Below are 22,414 nucleotides of genomic sequence, written 5' to 3' on the forward strand. Positions count from 1 at the left end.
TTTGTAATTGTACAGTACTAGAGTAACATGCTTGACTTAATTTGTGAACTTGTTTTTAATGTTAGCTCAATAGTCAGAAATCTTGTCCATGGTTTTGATACCAGTTGATGTTTTTAACCACCAACATGCAACTGCCATAATGTACCAGTAAAATGGACAAAGAAATAAAGGTATTTAATTTGCAAAAAGGAAACTGCGCAAGGAATCTAAAGCTCAGGAAATGTATGTTATGGAAATTCTACACAAAGCAAGCGACAGTAAAAATAATTGAACTATGGGTCCTTAATGTTCATATAGTTTATAAATATATTATGGAAAGCATGATTTCAGCAATAAAAGTATGCAAAAACTGAATGTATGTATTAGCACTACATTAGTACTGATGACCTTGCCTTATTCTTTTTCACTGGTCAGGATTATCACTGTGAAAGTAATAAGCCTTGTTGCCACAGCAACAATACAAAAGGAAAAAAACACCTTCAGTGTCGGATACTTTCATCTGATCATTGCAAGCAATTCCAGAGTTCTATCTCACAAGTCTAAAATTGTAGGGAGATTACCAATGTGTGTAAAATTATTCCAATTCTTCCTAAATTTCTGAGAACTCCTCCAACTCTTCTGAGCCAATCGAATGTTTTTTTTTTTATCCTCCAAAAGTATTGCTGTTAAACGATTGGTTGATGGATCTACGCCCACTGCAATTCCTTCATCCAGTCAGTTCAGTCATGATCAGTTACACAGAGGGGAAACGGCTCAGAGGAGCTCTACCCAGAATGGTGGAGCCAGTCCTGCACCTATGGCTCCCATACGTATTCACCCAACCGGCAGTTCATGAGAGTTGATCCAGAAACACCATCAGCCCCTAATGTGTTCATCCGTAGCCCCACTCTCCTCCATCCCCTTCCCCTCTGTCCGCAAGGAAGATGAGAGGATGATGAAAGAGAAAGTCCCATTTTTGGTTTTTTGGTTTTTTTTTTTGGTTTTTTTTTGCATTCCCAGATCCTTTGCTCCCTGTTAGAGGAAGTTGTTAGAAATCTGACGCTGGTGTTCAAACAGGTCCTCTACTTCTGCGCTGTAGGCATCACCTAGGAGAACACAGGGGGACCAGATGTGAATTAATACCTAAATATCTAAACTGAGCTTCATACTGTTATTAAAGTAGAAATGTCATGACTGTCATTATTTATCATTTTTTCTATAAAAAATCAATAAGAACGATGTCATTGCTATTAGTCAAAAGATACTATAACTTCTGTGCAAATCAAAATTACAAAATTAGTAAATGTCATTATTGTTACTGGTGTTAAAGAAACGATTCACCCGAATATGGCTAATAATTAATACAAGTAATATTACTTCAGGTGAGAAATTCAGGTGGCGTTGATGGTTAAGGCCCATTCAACACCCACCCTCTACTATGAACAATTTATTTTATTAGGGAAATTCATTTAAAAAGGCAACTACACACTCACCTGAATGACATCCATACAGGTAGACCCTCGCACCATCGTACCTGCATCTGCACCGCATAACGTTGTTGTCAAAGTCCGACTCGGCCATGTCCAAAGAGGGGTTAACTTCAACCTGCACATGCAGCCAAGGCCCACGTATTAACCACAGCTTGTTACAGGAAGGTTATTTTAATAGTCCCATCATAAAGCCCTATTCAGTCTATTCAAGCTTCTACAATTTGCTGCATTTAGCATGATCGGTGCCAACAGTGAAAATGGACCGTAGGGGCTGGCGTGCACTTCTGCAGTGACATTTTTATATTAAACAAAACAGTGGTGGCTGCCACAGGGTTTCCTCCCTCACCCCCCAATTTCTTTTTCGTTTCCTTTCAAATGTAGTAGGCTATATTTAAGGAGAAAGACAGCTAAAAACGACATTTTCCATTTTTCTATCCTGAAAAGCTTAATTGTTAATATTTAATAACTCATTAACTGATCTTGTTTAATAAAAGTCACTGAATTAGTTCTCATTATTTTAGGTTCATAATTTCAGATACTGCTTTACACCGCTAACATGCTGCAGTAGTAGCAACAAAGCTCCATTCAGTTTGTTCTGCATAGCTGGCATTACACAACACAAAACAGTTATGATTATTCTACGCCGAGAGATCCGTCTCATCAAAGGATTCCTAAATGACTGCAATCATGGAGACTCGTCTTGACGTAGTCATGCGCAATACAGTTAAATGCAAGTTCCTAAAACTGCCACACAAAAACGTGGAGCAGATCTTCTCAGAGGACGCCCAGCGATGGCATGACACATACATACACTCACAATCATCAAATACGAGCACACATGGAAACTGACTCTCACCAACTTGGTTTATAGCGTGCTTTACAGCTCTTGAAGCGGGAATCCCATAGCAACCTAAAACGAAGCGCCGTCTAACCCTAATACAGCTGAGCATTACGTCAGCATTTGGTTTGATCTCCACTGTAAACCGTATCATAAAGATGCCACTGTCATTGTCTCAGTCAGTTTATGCAATGTTTATCATCATCCCACCACGGGGAAAATGTAGGCATATAATCTTGTGACTAAATATGGGGATAAAATTAAGAATTACCACTCAGATGCTAGAAACTCATCAGAACCAAATTTTAAAAGGAGCGCTGATGTTTTTGCCACATCACAGTAATCAGCGATTGTATAAAACATTGCCTTCATTTATTTTTAAATATCTCCCTCACGTCTTGCTTCAATTTACAGTGGTTTCACAGAAAAGTGATGAGAATCTCCATGAAACGTCTTAAAGTTCACAGGAACATACAAGGTGCCAAACTGGTCACAGAAACAGACAAGGTGCCAAGGTCTCATGTAGCACTAAAAATGCTGACTCATGCTCTCTCCACCACCAGCTGCTTCTCTGAACCATTACAATAATAGGCAGCCTTTAAACTTCGACTGAATCCCTCCAATTTCAAACGCACTCGAGCTTGTGAAAGCAAGCACACTGTGCCAGAACCAATTTCACCTCAATTACTGTGCCTATCTGCACCCTCAATCAGTGGCCAAACCTCCGTGTTCCTGCTACCTGAAAGTTCTTCCAAGAAAACGAAGAGACCGGGGATTTCAAACAGTTAAAAAAGGTTTCGCATGAAAGGGAGGAATTGTAGGAATTATTTTGAAAAGAAAAAAGCGTTTATACAGGTCCATTCTAATTTAAACACACAATTATTTGCTCTGGTAACGGGGTTATTTTTGGTTAAATGAGACTGGCAAAAGGTTTTGCGCGTTTTCCCACCTCCTTTAAGGTTTAAAAGTGGAGCAAACCTCCCGGGACTCTACACTGCACTCACTGTCTACCGCATGCACATGCGGCCCTCAAGGGCTCCGCGCTCGTGTGTCACTCCGCTTTGCATTTGTATTACACAGGCGGCACTTACCTTTAAAATAAAAGAAGGCTGTAATTGTGTTTTGCTCTGTTTTTGTTATAAAACGCTTTGTTTAAAGCAATCAAAAAGGAATTTGTTGAGTCTACAGGGTTCAAGAGGTGTAATGTAGATATTACATGAAATGCAACCAAAAGAGGAAATATTAAAAATGTCAAGGATTACAAGAAAATATGTACTGTAAACGTGTTTTTTAAGTCATGCCTTTCCATGTTTGCTGTTGCTATTCCAGAATCTATGGTCATTTGAGGTGTGCACTCATACCTGCATGATATAGTCACCTGGCCTGACGTCAGTCACATCAATCCATTGGCAATCGATGTCATGTCGATAGGTGTCCCAGCAACCCACAGAAATACCCTGGTCGCCCATGTTATAACAGGCATAACGCTTTGACAGACCTGTTGCCAAGGAGACAGGAATGTTTGGTGTTTTTCATGACCACATCATATAACCCTGACACAACCCTAGGTCAGTTTTAGTTTCATTTCTGTAAGTGTAAAAGATCAGAGGTAATGGGCTTTTCCTTTCATGTGGTTTGTTTTAGTACAGGAACCACTGAACTTCATATCTGTAGTTTTATTTAATTAAATAAAAGTCTACTGGTCGTCTGTAGTTTCAGAATGAACTGTGTTTTTAGTCTCAAACCAAATCCTATGCAAATGAGTGTACAAAGCACATCTCCTGAAATAGCACACATACAGAAGACAAGAATTTTTAGATTTATACATATTGGTTTTATACATATAGTTCAGTTTCAGTAAATAAAAATCACCATGATTTTTCTTGACCATGATGAGCCTCCTGGACTTGCTCAATTGTTCAAGACAGCATGTAGAATTAATCTGTGAAGCCAACCCACTTATGCAATGTCATAGCAGGACTTTTATTTTTTGAACCTGAACTTTCACAACTCTGCCCAACATTCCATTTTGAACGCTTCACTTAAAGCTGAAACACCTGCAGGTTTTCATGGTGTAACTTAGGGAGGGAAAACCCAGGCTGCTGACCCACCATCAGGACAGTACGAGTCCTCTAGACAGAAGCTGGCCTTGTGACCCTCCGCAACCTTGGTGCCGTTCAGGGTGAGGAGGTCATAGTGCGTGAACACTTCAATGCTGTGGTAGTGTCTGTCCAGAGGAACAGGGGCAAAAACACAGAAGAAACAGATTTATGGACCCACGATGGTATGATGCAAGTAGCAGTAGGGATCCTTATATTGCTGGGGTTTTTCTTGTTGTTACTGTTTGTTTATTTAAATCTTTTTTTAAACCATTTTGACAAAACATATGCTGAGTCAGGGATTGTTGAACAGATGAAAACAACAAAGATGAGTATAACAACACACCCTGTCAAAAAAACCCCTAACTTTAAAGACTGTTATTCAACCCATTATATCACTGTGCAGTTTACCAGAAAGGGAGGAATATGCTGTGGATCCCCCCCCCCCCCCCCCCCCCCCCCTTCTCCTTTCTCCTGAGTGGCTCAGAGGAGGACCAGGGTGTCCTTCCAGCTCACCACAGTATCCTGACCACAGCTATAAAGAAACAGGCCCATGCTGGACCAGAGCCATGGAGAGACTGACCAATAGGAATGAACTTTATGGAGCTGCCTGGGGAAGTGTCCTGGACATGGGGAACCTGTGGAGTAACCATAGTGTGTGTGTGTGTGTGTGTGTGTGTGTGTGTGTGTGTGTGTGTGTGTGTGTGTATGTGTGTGTGTGTGTGTGTATGTGTGTATGTGTTTTGTTTTCAGCCACCCAACAATCTAGGTCTACACTCACACATTCCAGCCTCCACCTCTCCTACAAACACCATCTAGATTTCTTACAGAAATTACATTTTTAAAAGGTGCCTTGTGGGTGGGCGTGATCACAGACTGCTTTCAATGAAATGCTTTTGTAGACCCATTTCTAATTTACGTAGCCTTGGCCAGGAGGAGATATCATCAGCTTTAACGCAACCTTCTCAGAGTGTTTCACCCATTAACCAGGACACTCTCCAGTTGGAGTTAGCAGTGGGACCTCTGCCATCTCCCCCATGCTTCCAGAGAGTGTCCTCCCTCTGAACACGAGGCTCTCCTCCTTCTTGTGATCTCTCACATCAACGTCTATCATCACATTCCACGCTGGTTGATCTGGGAATCCTCAACATTCCAGCTCCACTGTAAATAGCCATGTTTTCCAACCTTTGTTCTGATGATAGTTGACTGGGATTGAAAGCATGTTGTACACTGCTCTGAGCAGAAAAGAAATACGAAAAGGTTCTAGTTGTGTTTTTGGTTCTTTTAAGGGCACATTTTGTCCAAGTGCCTTAGGCTCCAATCTCGATGGCTATATTTCTTCTTCCTCAAGACTTCAAACATCACTCTAAATCATGGTTTTTGTTTTCCCAAGAGTGCACCACTGCTGGAAATAAGATTCTGAGTAGATTCAGAAAAAAAAATGTTTTCCGATGCTAGGGTTTGCTAGGGATGCTAGTGCTAGATGATGTGATTTGGGATGTAGTAGTGGTCCAAAGAGATTTGGTAATGTAACTGTACATAACTGACCTACTATACCATACTGATTAAAACGTGTTAATTCACAGTTCTGGTTTCCATCTTCCCCATTTTGCCTTTACACCCAATTCATTGGTTAGTTGAACTAACTTGAGTTTATTGGAGACCTATGGTGCTTCTTAATCCGCCCCTGAAGGAGTTAGTGCCCCGCAGGCAATCCGGCTGGTCGCCCTTACCTGTGGCACTGGTGCCAGACCCAGGCGTCGCGGGTAGCCCGTGGGCGGAAATCAGTGCGGCCGAGGTTCATGATGCGGGACGAGAAGCGCAGCAGGCGCCGGTGGCCGTAGGGCCAGTGCATGCGAGCGGCAGAGGACGACAGGCAGTTCTCCTCATGGGCACAGGTGAGCAGGTGCAGGGGGCGGTCCTCCAGGTACGCCGTCTCCTGGACAAGCTGCGCGTCCACCACCAGGTCGGGCGCCGCTGACCGTGGCCAAACACACACACACACACACACACATACACACACACATACACACACACACACACACATACACACACACACACACACACACACACACACACACACACACACAAGGACTTGGTGTCATTTGTGTGTATGAAATCAGTTTCGTGATTTCATCGCAATCATTATGTACACAGCTTGTTAAAAGCTTAGATGCAGTGTACTCAGTCAGAAAAAAATACAGCTCTAATAATAGCAGCTTTAATAATTAGTAATTTGCATAATTTGCAAGGGGCATGCTAGTCTTTGTTCTCAGGTGTTTTGTTGACATTCACCGTCCACACAGGTGACACCAGCTGCTTTGCCTCCTCCCCCACGAGGGCAATAAACCTGTCCGTTCTTCCGGCACTGCTGAATGGACATCTCCGTCCCGATACAATGGGTCCCGCTTAGAAGAATCGCCTCAGAATCTGGGTTCCCTGACCAGAACCAGGTCTCCTGAGTCACAGACACAGACAAAACACGTGAATGAGCCCTCGGATGTAGAAAGGCATTACTGGGGTTTGGCCCGACAAGGGCCTTCATGGTGTGACCCAATCAGCCCACAGAGGAACCACAATCACACCATGGAACCAGCTGGTACCATTAAGGCCAACAAGACCACAGAAGCTACTACAGCACAATAACGAATCCACCAGAAGACTAAGGAGTGCAAACAGAACCACGGGGAGTTACTGAGTGGACCAGAGCCACTGGAATGAACTGATGTGTATGGAATTTATAGAGGAGCAGGTCACGTTATACCCAGCAGCGATTAGTGGTGCTCAGTGGATATTATTACAGTTTTTCCACACTCCCATTCTGCGAGGCCCCTGTAAATCCAGCGATATAACGAGGCTAATGGCGTCTGTGTGCAACGCCATCAGTGCAGTTATTTAAAGTTTGTTTTCTTTCTGCATTTGCTGCTTTTTTCTGTTCCCTGGAAACATGAAGACGTGTCGTGGGAAGCCTACAATTACCTTCTACATGGGAAATAACACAACAGAGACAAATGCACCCTGTGTGTAAACAACGTTAGCACACGGCGCTACGGTAGGCTAACAAGTCCTAAATTCTCAAAATACAAATAAATACAAATGCATGTTTCTAAATACCAAATGCTTTCTGTTTAGGGAAACTATTCTCTTGAAAGGCTACTACACTGCACTAAAGAGAAAGCAATACACATATGTACGAGAACACAAATGCAGGGGTGGGTGTGTGTTTGTTTCGGACAAAGACAATATACTGGTTGGTCTTATATTTTGGATCCGAAAAATAGACACCGTTCATTATAAATATTTATTAATGAGAAATACCATATAAATGTGGAGCTATAGGCTATAGCCTGTCGACATCTAGTCAACATTTTTCTGCCAACAAAAACTCTAAATAGTGAAATATATAAATAATAATTAAACTCTGTCAAAAATAAACTTAAGTGGCAGATCCATCTCAACCTCGCAGTGACAATGACTCAGAGGGGAATTACAAATCAGGACATATTCAGGCACCCTGCAGTCAAACACCTATAAAATGCACCTATAAGACAAATGAAGTGGCCCCTGGGTGTAGGTGAAATTTCCTGGCCTTGACCTCTGACCTCCTGCAGTGTGAGTGGGATGTGGTGGTTTGTACCTGGTGGGCAGTAGCAGCAAAGCCGAAGCCCAACTGTCTGCAGATCACCATCGCCTCCTTGATACCCCAGTTCTCACTGCACACCGCCCCCCAGCGCTGAACTCCGCCCACCTCCATTGACACCTCTACCCTCCCCTCACTAGGGTCCCGCCCCCCTGCCAAGCGCACCTGTGAGACAGAGAGAGAGAGAGAGAGAGAGAGAGTCACAATGCGTCAGTTTGTGTGTGTGTGTGTGTGTGTGTGTGTGTGTGTGTGTGTGTGTGTGTGTGTGTGTGTGTGTGTGTGTGTGTGTGTGTGTGGAGGGGTTGTTGTCTCACCGTGGCTCCCAGACCTGTTTTGGGCACGTTGCAGCGCACAGACACATCCTGGTTGTGTTTGCAGGTGTAGAGAGGAACCTCCTTATATTGGCATTTCGTTATAGAACTCTCATGCCCTGTACACTGCACTGAGTTCATGTGGATTAGACCAGTACCTGCACAACACACACACACACACACACACACACACACAAGAATGTAGTGTTTACATGGTCATCAGATATCTTTTCCGAGTATACTTGTTTGCAAATAATATGTTCAAACTTTAAAATGCGCGTGTTCATATGCACGTGTGGTGTGTGTGTGTGTGTGTGTGTGTGTGTGTGTGTGTGTGTTCACCTAGTCTGTGTGCATTGTGTGTTTATATTCTGCTTGATCACGTGTAACATCTAATGATCTGGAACCACATTCCCCAGACCCAGACGAGGGCCTGGTTAGACCTCCCCTCCATGTGTATTAGGACACAATATATCTGCTAGAAATAGCCGTTCGAACATTATGCTTGGCACAGCCAACTACTGACCCAGTCGCAAAGAAAAAAAATCAAAAACCAGCCTGGTGAGCAGACCAGCTATGATGTGGACACTCTGGCGTACTCGCAAAATTACACCCCAAAACCCAGCGACTCCTTTTAATACTTAAAACAGAAGCAGCCGGCATGGAGATAGGAAACAGTGCATGTGAAGACAGGAATCCCTGTAATTTTGTGCACAATTCGGTCATGATGTCATCAAGATGAGCCAACGGTAAATGTGTGTGTGTTTTTTCCTCCTCAGTTTTACACAACTCAGTCTTCTGTCCCCCATCAAAAAATAGAGAACCTCTTCAGCCTGTCATTTAAATACATATAATTCAGCATCTTCGAAATGGCAGCAAGATAATGCAGCCACACACACACACACACACACAGGTTCGAATGAGTGCACGTACTGCAGAAGACATGTACATGCTGCTAGCCAGAAACACCCCCACCCCAAACATGACACACCCCAACATCGCTCTCTCTCCCACATTCACTCCACTCTGTTCACCACTGCAACACCCCTGAAGAAAAAGGGACTCAAATTTTACACCTGCAACTGGCTTTGTCACATCAAATGTGGCTTTAAAAGTGGTGGAAAATGGATGTCACGACGAGAAGTTTAGAGGCAACTCTAACCCCACTGTCTGCGCAGCCTTATTTAAGGCTTTTGCTTTTGATCCTAATTGGGCTTCAATGCTGAGAGCAGGAAATATCACGTCATCCAGACACAGAAACAAACAGCCGGAGTCTGTGCTCCTCATTACTAGTGGCACGAGCGCAGCACAGACACGCACAGACGAGGCTCCTGCAGGCCGGACACGCTTCCGGACGGAACGCGTGCCAAATGCTAAACCTCCCAGTCTGGACAGTGGGAGGATCTCTCATTTAGATGGTGAGGAAAGATATCTTGATTTTGTAGGTAGTGCTGTGTTAAACCCTTCTAATGAGTGTAGCACTGGGTGAATGGATATGGGAGGTATTCCACCTCTCACCACATCATGGGCATATGAATGCCAGACAGACACAGTTATGGATAATTCCCTACTAGCATCAAAATCTGAATCAGCAGTAGAGGAACCTTCTGAACAGACTTTGTGTTGGGGGGAGGAGGGTTAAAGGCTGCGGACGGGCTGTTCATGCTGTTCTTGTTCCTCCGTGATGATCTACGTTGTGGAGAACATCGCCTGCTGCAGAGAAAGTTGGGAGATCTGGTAATGAGGCCTGAACAGGCACCCAGGCTTCACCCTATCTGCGAGATATCAGGGCTGTTCGGCACACACACGTCTGGGTATATCTGATTTTAGACCATTGACAAAGGAGAGACAAATAAATATGCACTTTAACAAACAAAACGCCCAGTAATGCTGTAATTGCACGAAAGGGGTTTGACTGCAAAAATCTAAGAATTTTTTAAATGAAAAAAGGATGTGTGTGTTGCTTTCTATTTACATTAAAATATGACCATATATGTCATATTTATCACATTTATGTATGTTAAGTGGACAAATCAGCAATACATCAGTTTAGTTTACACTTTCAAGCTCCTGCCGATACAAAACTGTCATCTAGTCCCCTCTAGTTTGATAATACACTTTTGCACTGCACGATGGCATACACTACAAAGTGTAGCATACATTGTCAGTTTGTATACATTGTCACGACAATTTTGCCATGCATTGTGGGCATTTGAGAAGAAGCCTAAAAACTATAATAGGAAATCAAATTTACTATTGAGATTTTGAACACCACTGCAAAAATGAGTGTTTTCATTCTGGAGCCACCTCGGCCTGGTGCGCAGGTGTACGTTCACCTCTGAAGAGTTCACCTGGTGCGCAGGTGTACGTTCACCTCTGAAGAGTTCACCTGGTGCGCAGGTGTACGTTCACCTCTGAAGAGTTCACCTGGTGCGCAGGTGTACGTTCACCTCTGAAGAGTTCACCTGGTGCGCAGGTGTACGTTCACCTCTGAAGAGTCCTACCTTGTCCCATCATGGCTCCTCTCAGGGCTTCCTTGGCAGAGCCAAAGCCGAGTTCCCTGCACGCCACGCTGGCTGCGGCCAGGTCCCAGAGGTGGTCACACACCGTCCCCCACTTGCCCTCTCTGAGCACCTCCACGCGGCCCTCCCCAATCCTGGGGCCCGCCTTCAGGCGCACTACCTGCTCCAAGATGTGGTGGAAGACCGGTTTGGCTGTGAGAAAACATCTCAAATCTGGGCTTCACAGACCTCAGTGTTTTACAATTTAGTATTGTTACTGCGCCAAGGTGCCCGATTTAGGTAGAGCAGAAAAAATACTACGGTGTGCAGAGCCGTGGCCATCATGGACAGAAGCCAGTAGACGCATGAACGACACTTGACAAGTTTGTGGTACAGGAAGGCTCACCTGTGAGGAGGGCGGGGCCTGGGGCTGTCCGGAGGCGGAGAGTCGGGAGAACTGCGGCCCAGGTGTGCAGCGCACCACGGCGTGCATGCCCCCCTTACACGGCACCTCATTACGCGGGATAGACAGCTGGGCCTGGCACTGTGCCAAGGAGGTCTCAGTGCCCGAACACTGCACCCTCTCTACCCAGAACCCCTTCTTACTGACCAGAGACCTGTGGAGGGACAGAAAAAGAGTGAGAGAGTGTTATGGAGAGAGAGAGAGATGGACAGAGAGAATAAAATGGGAAACGAGCACATGGGTAGTAATTTTATGAGAACATTACATGTTAATTATGAACATTGACGTTAACCTTTAATGATAGAACACAGACACAAAACCTACAAGAAATAATTGTTATTGTATATTATAACATACCGCATGGCTGGATCTGCCATCTTGGAATCCCACTGTTTCCTGAGAAAGGAGAGATTCCATAAACCATAGAGAAAACAAACACACACTCATACTCACAGTCACATTTCATACCAAATTTGAACTCAATAAATAGAGACAGACAGATAAACATAGCTTATTTGTATGTGTTTATATTAGCTGAAGCTTCAACCCAACCTCTCCTTGCCTTCCACACACTCAGACACACACACACACACACACACACACTGAGGCTTTACCCTATGGTGTCTGGTAAATAAATAGAAGCAATATATCACATAGACAAAACCAGACGAGGAGGTTCTGGTGGTTTTGTGGATCATCAAACAGACTCACAGAGATCCCAGTGTTCCCCGGGTCAAGCCAAACACTCCCTTTAAGATCCTCAGCCTCCCTGTCTCTCTCCCTCTCAGCCTCCCTGTCTCTCTCCCTCTCAGTCTCTCTCTCCGTCTCTCAGTCCTCTTTCTGATTCTATTGCTAATCTACAAATCACAGAATGAATTAGACCCAGAATGTCCAGATATGCTTAGATTATAAACCCTGGACACAATCAAACCCTAAAGATAGTGTGCTTTAAACCCAGACTAAAAACACGTCTGTGCTCTTGCACATGTAGTTTAGCTCCTGCACTACATCTGACAGCACTTTATTTCATGTTGTGCTTTTGTACTCATCTTCTTCTTTTAATTAATTTCTACATTTCCTATTTAAATTGAACATTTAATGTAACTTCTCTTTTATCCTTTGAAAGACACTTTGAATTGCCAGTGTGTATTAAAAGTGCTCTAAACTCACCTGATCTCACCTTGCCTTTTTATCCTTTCTTACAGACTGAGCAGTATTACACAAGGCCGGCTTCTAAGTGTGAGAGGTTATGTGTGAGATGGAGCGAACAGGTTACAGTCCGCCCACTCCAAAACACTCTACACTTCTACTTGATGTCAGCTTCCTTTGACACGGTACTATCCTTAAATTAATCTAAAGTCTTTAGTTTCACTGGGAGTCCTCCATTGAAAGAGCTCTACTCAACTGTACATGTTGCAGGTGCCAAGCATACAAAGGCTCCAGGTTCTGAAATGTGGCAGGAAACAGCCGTTTAAGCTAAACACAAGCAGCAGTAGATCATGTCAGTAGGTTAGCGCTGATTTGGTCACCGTCGTTCGCATGTGGGACAGGAACCACGGCAGTCTAAATACAAACGACACACCGGTGACACAGTAAACCCAGCAGTGCTCACCCCAAACTGCAATCACTTCTGAAAAGGTGAAATTCAGGGCAGCATCTATATGCTATGCTAACATGTTCAGGATGTTCTGTGGAGCTTAGGGGGCAACAGGCCGGGAAATGTAAAGCTCGTCACACTCTGAGCCAACCAGACAAGAAGCCAGCCTCACACAGAGATGGCGTCCAGCTCTCGCCGGTGGTCTGGTTCCGTTTGTACCATGCGGCTTTGCCCAAGTGCTCATTTGCCACATGTACGCCTAGGAGGAGATCTCATTGCCTCCTAGCAACTACGCAGTCTGGTACCAGGCCTGGAGGATTTACACAAGGATGAGACAAGAATTGGAAGAAAACGCCATTGGGGAAGGGAGAGAAGGCACTGTGAGCGATACACGTCTAGCCGACGCTTTTGCTGTAAAATGGCCCTATTGGAGAGTACACCAGATTGTCTGGTCTAACTCTGATGCATGACAGCAAAAAGCTAACAAATCAAATCAAATTTTATTTATATAGCGCTTTTTACAACAGTTGTTGTCACAAAGCAGCTTTACAAGTGCCGAGTCCTAGCCCCCAGTGAGCAAGCCAACATAGCTAGCAAAGCTAACATAGCTAACAATAACATAGCTAACAAAGCTAACGTATGTATTGGCTGAGCAGCATTATCTGAGAGCACCTACTTAATCCTCTAATCCTAGTCTTGTCTGTTTCGCATTATAGTCCCAGTATGTGGTGTTTCTCAGAGGACTCAGAGATCAGTTGATCCCTTTAGACTCTGGGATCAGTTGATCCCTTTAGACTCTGGCTCCCATTAAATCTTCTTCCACATGCCATCTGACTCTTTTCGCGAGCATTGTTACACTCTGCCTGTTAATCAGGGATCCAAACCTAAATTTCAATAAAGGTTCCTTTTAATGCGTGTTGTAAAAAGCACTATAAAATAAAACTTCATTTGTGTGTGGGTGAATGTCACATTTACAGCACCTAGCCCAGTCCAGGAAAACTGCACATCCCAGAAGTCCATGGTTTGATCTAGTGCTTTGGTTTAATTAACCTGTGGCTAGTTTTGTGTCTTTCTCTGCCTATTTAAATCTGCTTGTTCAGGTTAGTTTTTGTGAAGTCTCGCTCAGCTATTATCTAGCAATTCAAAGCATTTTTATTCTGTGTTCTGGATTTATCTGGATTCCTCCATTCTTTGTTCTTCACCTTCAGCATAAACTTTGGTTGCCGTGTTTGCCTGTTTATCTCTTCCTCTGGTTGTGACTTTTCAGTTTTCTTGCATTTCCCGTATTATTCTCTTAAACTCTTGGAGTTTGCCTGCATGCAACTCCATAATGTTTGTCACATCTGACAGTGTGTTTGTGTCTGGGGGATCTCTGTGGCTTCCCCAGGGTTGCCAGGTCCTACAAAAATATCCCGCACAAAGTCAGTGTAAAACCCGCCCTTCAGCAGCCTAAACTAGCCCAAAGCCCAAAGTTGTTGACGGGGGAGGGGTGGCGAGTGTTAAAATGGAGACAAATTAAGTATTATATCGCGATCGATTCTTTGTGTTGACTTGTAACTCCCGCGGTGGCCCAACTCAAAAGTAGCCCAAAAAACCGCACCCCGCGACCCCAGAATTTTTACCCGCGGCTGGATTTTCAAACAAGCCCAATTTGGCGTGAAAACCGCGAACCTGGCAACTATGTCTGCAAGAGCACCGTTTGAAAATCACAGACACATCACCGCGTTTCTCCTTGATGATGAAAATGGAACACACCCAACACTCACTACTCAGGGCTCTCAAGTTTTGGATTCATGTCAGAGTGTGAGAGTTGTTGACGGGGGTGGGGGGGGGGGTTTGGTGAACGTAAGGTGTTGAGCGGGGGGGGGGGGGGGGGGGGGGGGTTGTATATCGCGATCGATCGCCAGTGGAGGGCGACATAGATATGGATCGGAGGTAAATAAACTCGATTTTTTTTTTCTCGCCGTGTGAAATCGGAAGTGTGGCGTGTGAGCGTGTGAAGACGGTCAAATGCGTGTGTCACACGCTCAATGCGTGAGACTTGAGAGCCCTGGTACTTATTTAGCACCAGTTTGATTCCAAGTGCATCTTGCCCCTAACTGCCAGAGTTTAGCCGGCCCTTTAACTTTACCTTTACCACGGCTTGACACATCTTACTGCCTTTGTGCATGACACCATGAGAACACTCCTCACCTTCAAGCACCTTCTGACTGGACATGTTCCAAACAATAGATAAGCAAATCTGTACCATGTAACAACAGACTACACACTTGTAACCAAGTATTTTAGTATGTAACTAAGTATGTGGCTGCCCTTAAAATGAACAATATCTTATGAAATGTGAGTGGAACAGATAGGAAAACCTTGACCTCAACAATCCAAAAATCTAACAGCACAAAGCACTCTGCTCACAACATACACAGTGGAGTTTAGACGTTAATCAGTTCAGCAGTATGAACTCCTTCTTCCGACACCACAGGACTCCCAGAGAAGTCTGGATAATTAGCCTGAGGTGTTTCAAATGGCTTCACCCGCAGAGCAATTTCATCCTAGAAGATTCATAAGTTTAACATGGGTTATTCTTTGCATAAGTATATGCTGTAGGAGGGGGTGTTGAATAGCCAATGATGGCTTTATTTAGGTGCCCAGCCAAAAGGAGAACGAAAACCCTTCTGTCTGTAACCAAACCGCAAAGAATTCAACGCCTGTCTTCACGTATTCACATCTGAATGGAAGGGATTAACTGAAGAAAAAAAAACGGTTCACAGTACATTTGCCGCGAGCGTCAGAGCGAGAGTGCCGAGACCCGTAGGGCGGGTGCTGACCCAGCTGAACCGAGAGCAGCTATTAAAACTCGCTCAGAGACGCTGCAGCGGGACTCCGCCTTATAATTAGTACAGCTCGAGCCGGGCCGAAAGAACAGCGGCGCGGAGCCCGCGACGTGACACGGAGCAGGCACACACCGAGCCGCCATGACCCTCAGAGAGAGGACGGAGTAGCAGGCTGAGCTACAGAATGACACCATGCTGTGTGTTCATGCATCAGGTGTCAACCACAAGCTGAGATGTTGCAGAACTTATGAAGCAAGCTGTAACATACAGTTGCAGTTCAACCAACTGTGGATCATGAATAAACAAAGATACATACATATGTGTGTGTATGTGTGTGTGTGTGTGTGTGTGTGTGTGTGTGTGTGTGTGTGTGTGTGTGTGTGTATACAGAATATACATACATACACACAGACAAACTATACATCAGTCAGTATGCTCTTTATTGCCAGTGTGGAAAAAAGGTGAATCTCATCTAAATATATAATTTTGTCAGCAGAATATGTTTTACAGTCTATTTAAAAATGTGCTAAATTTACAAAATATTTTGGTTCAGTACCCTGCACATTTACCATACTCCGGCAGGGCTACACTCTCATCTTCTGCCAAAGTACAGGAAGGTTTTGAAGGGAATTTCACATATAAATAAACAGTCCCCCCCCCCCCCCCCCCAAACATGGGCAGAAAGCGATCCTGGCTTTTTGTTTATGCATATGATGAGCAAAATCTGAGGATACCATAACCAATGTCATGAGGGCTACTGAGGACACTACTGCTACTGGGATGACAAGACCTTTACTAGACGTGCCACGTGCTTAGCTGAACTCAGTGTACTGCAACCTGTGGAGACAAAATGGCTGTTTACTTGTTTCCAAACAGGACTTCAGCGTGGCAGTGTTTACGGTCACGGTTTGCCCTCGCTGGCTTACATGTCTGTGGAACAAGTGCTTTGTTCTTTAATCTAGACCCTGGTGGGCTTGTTCCTGGGCTCCGCTTCAATCGAGCGGTTCGGTTCAAACCCCACTGAAACCATTTCTAGTGCACTTAAAGACATATTGCTGCATGTGTGGAAACTGACGCATATTTGAGTGTGTAATCAAACATAGACAACACCCTGGGCACTCGGTTTCCTTGTGTGACTTTGTGATGGGTGGGGGGATCTTTGATCACACAACAGCTTGAAATGTCAAAAGGAGTTCAAATTCCTTGTTTGTATGTCTTCCCTCAAACGCAAATAACCAAATAACCACAAACCAATGATGAGATCTAGAACTAGATTAAAATCATAATCACTATGGAGACACGTGTATAAAATGGAGATTTAGTTTGAAAATGTATTATTTGATTATTATTTTACACGCTCATTTCTCTATAGTTTTACCGTCTGTAGAGCCCACTTTGAGATATGGATCACTTTACAGGTCACAACAAACAGAAATGAATTATACAGAGTACAAGTGGCTAAGAGACCATTACTGTGACACACAACGTTGACTGCACCCTTCTAAGTGGGTTTGGATGTCAATTCCGTTTATGAACTTTTTCAGCTTTCAATCACTATCATACAACAACAGATTTGCTCCAACCCAAACTAATTACAGGCTGGCCTTGCACTTTAAAGAAAACAAACTGTTGACTTTAACGTTGACACGATATATTTTCTTCATCGCACTGTTTACATAAGGAGTAACATCCGTAATCACTGTCCTTCATCTGTTTCAGTGTGGCTTTAGCCTAAGGCACCATTTTACCCAGAATCGACCCTTATCACACAAAAGTAAAAAAGTAAAAAAAAAAGAAAAACATTTAGGTACCCAATCAGTACGGATCTCCCCTCCACACCATAACACTGTCTATATTTCCTCAGTTAGTGTGTATATGCTGGAAACATGGAGTGTGTTACAGACAGCTTTTACATCAACACACAGCCAATCAGTGACGAGGCTTTTCCCCTCCATACTGGAGATTAGGTCACGACATCATTTGAGACTAGTTAGATGAACACTCCCTAGCAGCCAATCAGGAGAGTCCTGCTATGAGCAGCAGATTCCGTGCTCTTGTGACTTCAAAGTCGCAGAGGAAAAAGTAAGAAGGAAGAACAATAACACCAAATAATGAATTTTGTCTAATCTTACACGTTATCTGTGGAGGCATACAGATACAGGGGGAGAAAAGGAAGGAAAGTGGAAAAAAAACTGTGGAAATGAAATGTCAGAAAAACGTATAGTGCATGTAATCCTCACAGAAATGGTCCGGCAATGCTTTTAACTTCAAAGCCAGGCAGGGTGGAAAAAACAACAGTTTGCAAAGCGGAAAAGTACACTGGCCAGTAGGGCTGTTTCAGCAGGGAGCCTGTCTAATTTAGACACATCAGTAGAGAGGACTGCAGTATGGCGCGCAGTGCATAAACTCCATAAAAAGGATCTGTGGTTAGTTATAAAGACAGAGAGAAGCTGCCTTTCTGTAGCTGCTGTGCCTATTTCTGGACGGGAGTCAGACAGATGGTCTGGATGCCCTCAAATAGGGGCACGGTTTAGTGGCACGACGGTTTACCCTCAGAGGAAGCATCTTAGATGAGAGATGAGTGACTAGGGTCTAAATTGCTTGCCAGCGAACATTTATTTGAATAACTATGTGGAATCCTCCATGCTATTTGTAGTGTGAAAAAGAATAATGTAATGTAAACAGCAAATGTGTATTTTACTAGAGAGAAAGAGACAGAGACAGACAGAGGGGGCAGTGGGGCGGGGGGGGGGTGGGGGTTGTAATTTGGCCTCCCACTTTCTCACTAAGATGAAGAAAGACTATTCACCCACACGGTCAATAATTCTCAGCTAGAGAGAGAGAGAGAGAGAGAGAGAGAGAGAGAGAGAGAGAGAGAGAGAGAGAGAGAGAGAGAGAGAGAGAGAGAGGGAAATACACTATTGTATGTTTCCACTTGAATCACATAATTACAGGAGATTAGAGGACTTAAGGTCTCGACTGAAATGAAGGTTGGTAGTTTGTTTCATAGACATACACATACACACAGTGCTGTTCCTGTTCACTAAATCTAATAGACTGCTTCAAAGTTCCATGAGCAGAGACACATTTATAAATACAAATGTATATTAAAACAAAAGCACTAAAGAATGCTTTTCTTTTGAAGTTCAAATGAGCTTGCACTCCCAGTGGGCGACTGTTGGCAAAAGCAGAGGCATTCTGGACTTCCTCATAACAGATACCATCACATACGTCATTCATCAGCTGATTTCGATTTTTTTCCAGAACTGGGCGATTTATAGTTATACAGTACATTTATTTGTGTACCTTAAAATCTGGAATTTGATCAAGAGTCCTATTCAAGGCCCAGAGCTCATTTAAAGTCCAGTTAGCTGGTATTAGTAATGGAAATGAAGAGAAAGTTGAGTAGTGATTGGCTCACCTATACAGGTGTTCCTTGTGCTGTTCTGCTGCGGGGTATCCCAGCATGCCACACACCACTCTACTGTTGCTGCGCTCCCAGCTCAGGTCACACACGTGCCTCCATCTCCCAGCATGCTTGACTTCAACCACGCCCTCCGTTACCATCGCAGAATTGCGGGTGCTGGCTAGGACCGGCCGCAGTCGAACATCCTCCAGACTCACCCTCCCTACGGTCTGCAGGAGGGACGACAGCAATGATCAATGTAGCTTTGTGGTGTTCAAGTTTAGGAGAGACTTTATCAAGAAGAACCAACTGTGTCTCAACCTCAGCGTACCATAGATTAAATGCAACAATTCCAAGGAATTCTAGACACAATAATAACAACAAAAATGTTAGTGTCGGTTGCAAGATCATTCTCTCTGCGTGTTAAGTGATGATAAATGGTGAAAGCCGATTGCCGTGTCTGGTGAACACCGTAATCAAAAGCAATTTAGTCTGCTTTTAAGAGTTAAATTTGCAGAGTGCCGCCGCCACAACAATGTGAAGCAAGCACGAGATTCAGTGTCAAAAGACCAGTTAAATTTGACTGAACCAACTGGTAGGGGAGCAGGGTGTGGTAATACAGGACTACGTTGACTGGACTATGTTGGGTTATGATGGCCCAAACTGGGGTGCAGTATGGCGTATGGAGGTGGGGTCTCTATAATCTTATATAGAAGGCTGATATGAATTACATCTGTGAGGACAGGACCCCAACAGGCATAGCAAGTCATGGCAAAAACCAATGGGAGCAACTCATTTGCCTGTTGGCAATCTTATCTTATGTTACATCCCAGTGAAAGAAACCGGCCTGATATGATCCTGTACTTGTACCTGGACAGCAGATGCACATTGGTGTTAGATACCACGCTGGGTTCAGCACGGTGGCCATCTCACCTGTTCCTCGGCATCAGTGAAGTCAGTGGTCATTCTGTTGTCCTGCTCGTGGTCAGGGTATGACGTCTCGGGCCTGCGCGCCCATAATGGGTCTACTGCATTTCCAGGAGCTCGGAGGTCACTCTCGGCTTGTCGGCTTGACACGGGCTGTCTGGGTGGCACTTCCTGCGTGCGCCTGTACGTCGCCCCGTTGCGCAGGTGATCCGGCAGCTGGTGTCCTCGCGGCACAGAAAGCTCCTGTCTGCGAGCGGCCGCGGTCTCGTAGCCGTTCCGGCGTAGATGGATCTGATGACCCTGCAGCTGCGGCGACGAGGATGCAGAGCCCCGAGTGAAGTTACGGTTCAGGGCGATTTCATGTCCTCGCCTGCGGCCTGAGCTATCCGGAACGGAGGGGACCTCAGAAGGGATCCGTGAGGAAGACGATGCAGGCGGTGCTGGTTCGCCGTACCGGGGAACATGGCCCTGCTGCCGAACATCTGAGCTGCAAACCACCCCCAGATCCTCAGCGTGGTTGCAGTCGTGCACGCCCCAGCCGTTAGAGCGACAATCAGATATAGAGCTCTCAGTGCCCGTACAGACCACATTATCCAACCAAATCGGACCTACAGCACAAAACAACGAAGTAAGAACAAAATGAGACCATGCACGCGTCCTACCTGTAATAGTTTACTCATATTTGATTCTGTTTATTTAGTTATTTTGGAGGCGCGCGATAACAAGGTCTTACCTTCACCCTGTCCGAATTTAGCGCTGTGCGCCCACGTGAGGCCCTGCGCGTAACCGAGTTCGTGGCACGCGACGTTCGCCAGGTTGATGTTCACCTCGTCGTCGCAGACGGTGCCCCACGCGCCACTATAAAACACCTCCAGGCGGCCCTCGTGCGCGCTCCTCCCGCCCACCAGGCGCACCTGGAACCCCGGTGGTAGTCCGTGCGCCACGGAGACGAGGAGAACGCAGAACACGGCGGCTAAAGGCAGCATCTTCTCCTTCTGAAACATGTAGAAATTAAAATGATAATGTTGTTGTATTTCAGCTGCTCTGTCCACAACGCAATGTGCCTAACAGACCGATGGGTACATTTCGGACGGGCACCTGAAGAACAGGTGGGTTTGGAGGCGCGCGATCAAATCTCCACAATGAGGGACGTATAAGCAGTTATAAACGTGTAGCACGCATCGTCACGTGGGTCTGCTGTTGCAAAGTGTGATACAGACGCTGAAATGCCTTTTACAACAGACGCGCCAAACTCTGTGGATGGTTTCATGCCAGTATAGTTCTACCCTATAGGGCGGCAAGCAGCAAAACACTCCCCAAACCCCATAAAACACTCTGCATGCATTTTCCAGTGACTGACTTATACTTAGCAATCCAAATATTTCACTGCCCTTCCGCAAAAACCTCCTGAGTGAGAATTACAGTGCAAAGATGGAACAACAGTTCAAAACAACCGTGCAGTCAAAGTGGGAGAAGGAGACAGGGAAGGGGGGAGGAAACAGGAAGACCGGAGCTAAAAGTGGATTCCCCTTCACCAGAACCAACGCTCCAGACGGCCCCACTGTCGCAGTCTGCTCTACAGCGCACACGGTGGATAAACGCACGTGGCAAGGCCCCCCCGAACCCCTCTGGCATGGGGCAGGTTGTGGGTGCGTACACTGGCACCTTGATCAGCTCAGTGTCACGTGAATAGCAAAAGAACAGCACATGATGGAGCGCACCGGTGCAGGTGGTGGTGGTGGTGTGTGTGGGGGGGGGGGGGGTAATCATCAGGGGATGAGAGGAAAAAAGGGAGAGGAGACAGCAGGAAAGGGGGAGAGATACGGAGTAATGAGACAACAGCTCCACTCACCTGCATGAGTGTCTCCTGTGAAGAAACAAAACTTTTCAGAGTGTCTCCTGTGAAGAAACAGAACGCTTCTGCAGAATGACTGATCCAGAAGAACAGAGGCTGGCTGAAGCTTTTCAGACCTGGCACTTCTCTCTCTCTCTCTCTCTCTCTCTCTCTCTCTCTCTCTCTCTCTCTCTCTCTCTCTCTGTCTCTCTCTTTCTCTCTCTTTCCCTCCCCATCTCTCTCTTTCTCCACCCCTCACTTCCTCAGAGAGTTTTCTTCCTATTCATCTTACACAGAACAGTTGGGGAAAATAACCTACAGAGTCATATCCACACAACCTGTGTCAAGCTCTGGTAACATTAACATACTGCACAGCCCACACAGACAATAACTATATAACAGACTATATAACTACGTAATTACAACAGATGCTGAACAATTAAAGCAATACACTGTGCACAGAGATGGACATCAAATATTTCATGTGAATTTCTTCAT

At 44.9% G+C, this 22,414-nt stretch overlaps 1 protein-coding gene across 2 annotated transcripts; it reads right to left on the reverse strand.

Moving 5' to 3' along the window:
* Window positions 1-593: 593 nt before the first annotated feature.
* LOC143507672 (lysyl oxidase homolog 4-like) lies at window positions 594-22,054 on the reverse strand. 2 transcript variants are annotated; one of them, XM_076996589.1, is made up of 15 exons: window positions 21,935-22,054; window positions 20,816-21,077; window positions 20,089-20,690; window positions 19,171-19,385; window positions 11,679-11,717; window positions 11,265-11,475; window positions 10,862-11,039; window positions 8,361-8,515; window positions 8,044-8,211; window positions 6,702-6,864; window positions 6,140-6,383; window positions 4,419-4,534; window positions 3,669-3,805; window positions 1,473-1,584; window positions 594-1,085 (listed from the first exon to the last, which is right to left on the reverse strand). In XM_076996589.1, the coding sequence occupies exons 1-15, from the start codon at window positions 21,938-21,940 to the stop codon at window positions 1,015-1,017; spliced, it is 2,679 nt and encodes an 892-aa protein (XP_076852704.1). In that variant the 5' UTR covers window positions 21,941-22,054; the 3' UTR covers window positions 594-1,014. The 2 variants fall into 2 exon arrangements, with proteins under 2 accessions (XP_076852704.1, XP_076852725.1); XM_076996610.1 differs by lacking the exon at window positions 21,935-22,054 and adding an exon at window positions 21,181-21,482.
* Window positions 22,055-22,414: the final 360 nt, after the last annotated feature.

This window comes from Brachyhypopomus gauderio, chromosome 1 (assembly GCF_052324685.1).
Source record: "Brachyhypopomus gauderio isolate BG-103 chromosome 1, BGAUD_0.2, whole genome shotgun sequence".
Taxonomy (NCBI): Eukaryota; Metazoa; Chordata; class Actinopteri; order Gymnotiformes; family Hypopomidae; genus Brachyhypopomus; species Brachyhypopomus gauderio.

Excerpts from the sequence above, each read along its gene's own strand:
- LOC143507672 (XM_076996589.1), bottom strand. Across the intron at positions 11,040-11,264 it reads AGGCCCCGCCCTCCTCACAG|GTAGTGCGCCTGAAGGCGGG; the intron begins GTGAGCCTTCCT and ends ATCTTGGAGCAG. Across the intron at positions 8,516-10,861 it reads AGGAGCCATGATGGGACAAG|GTACTGGTCTAATCCACATG; the intron begins GTAGGACTCTTC and ends TGTGTTGTGCAG.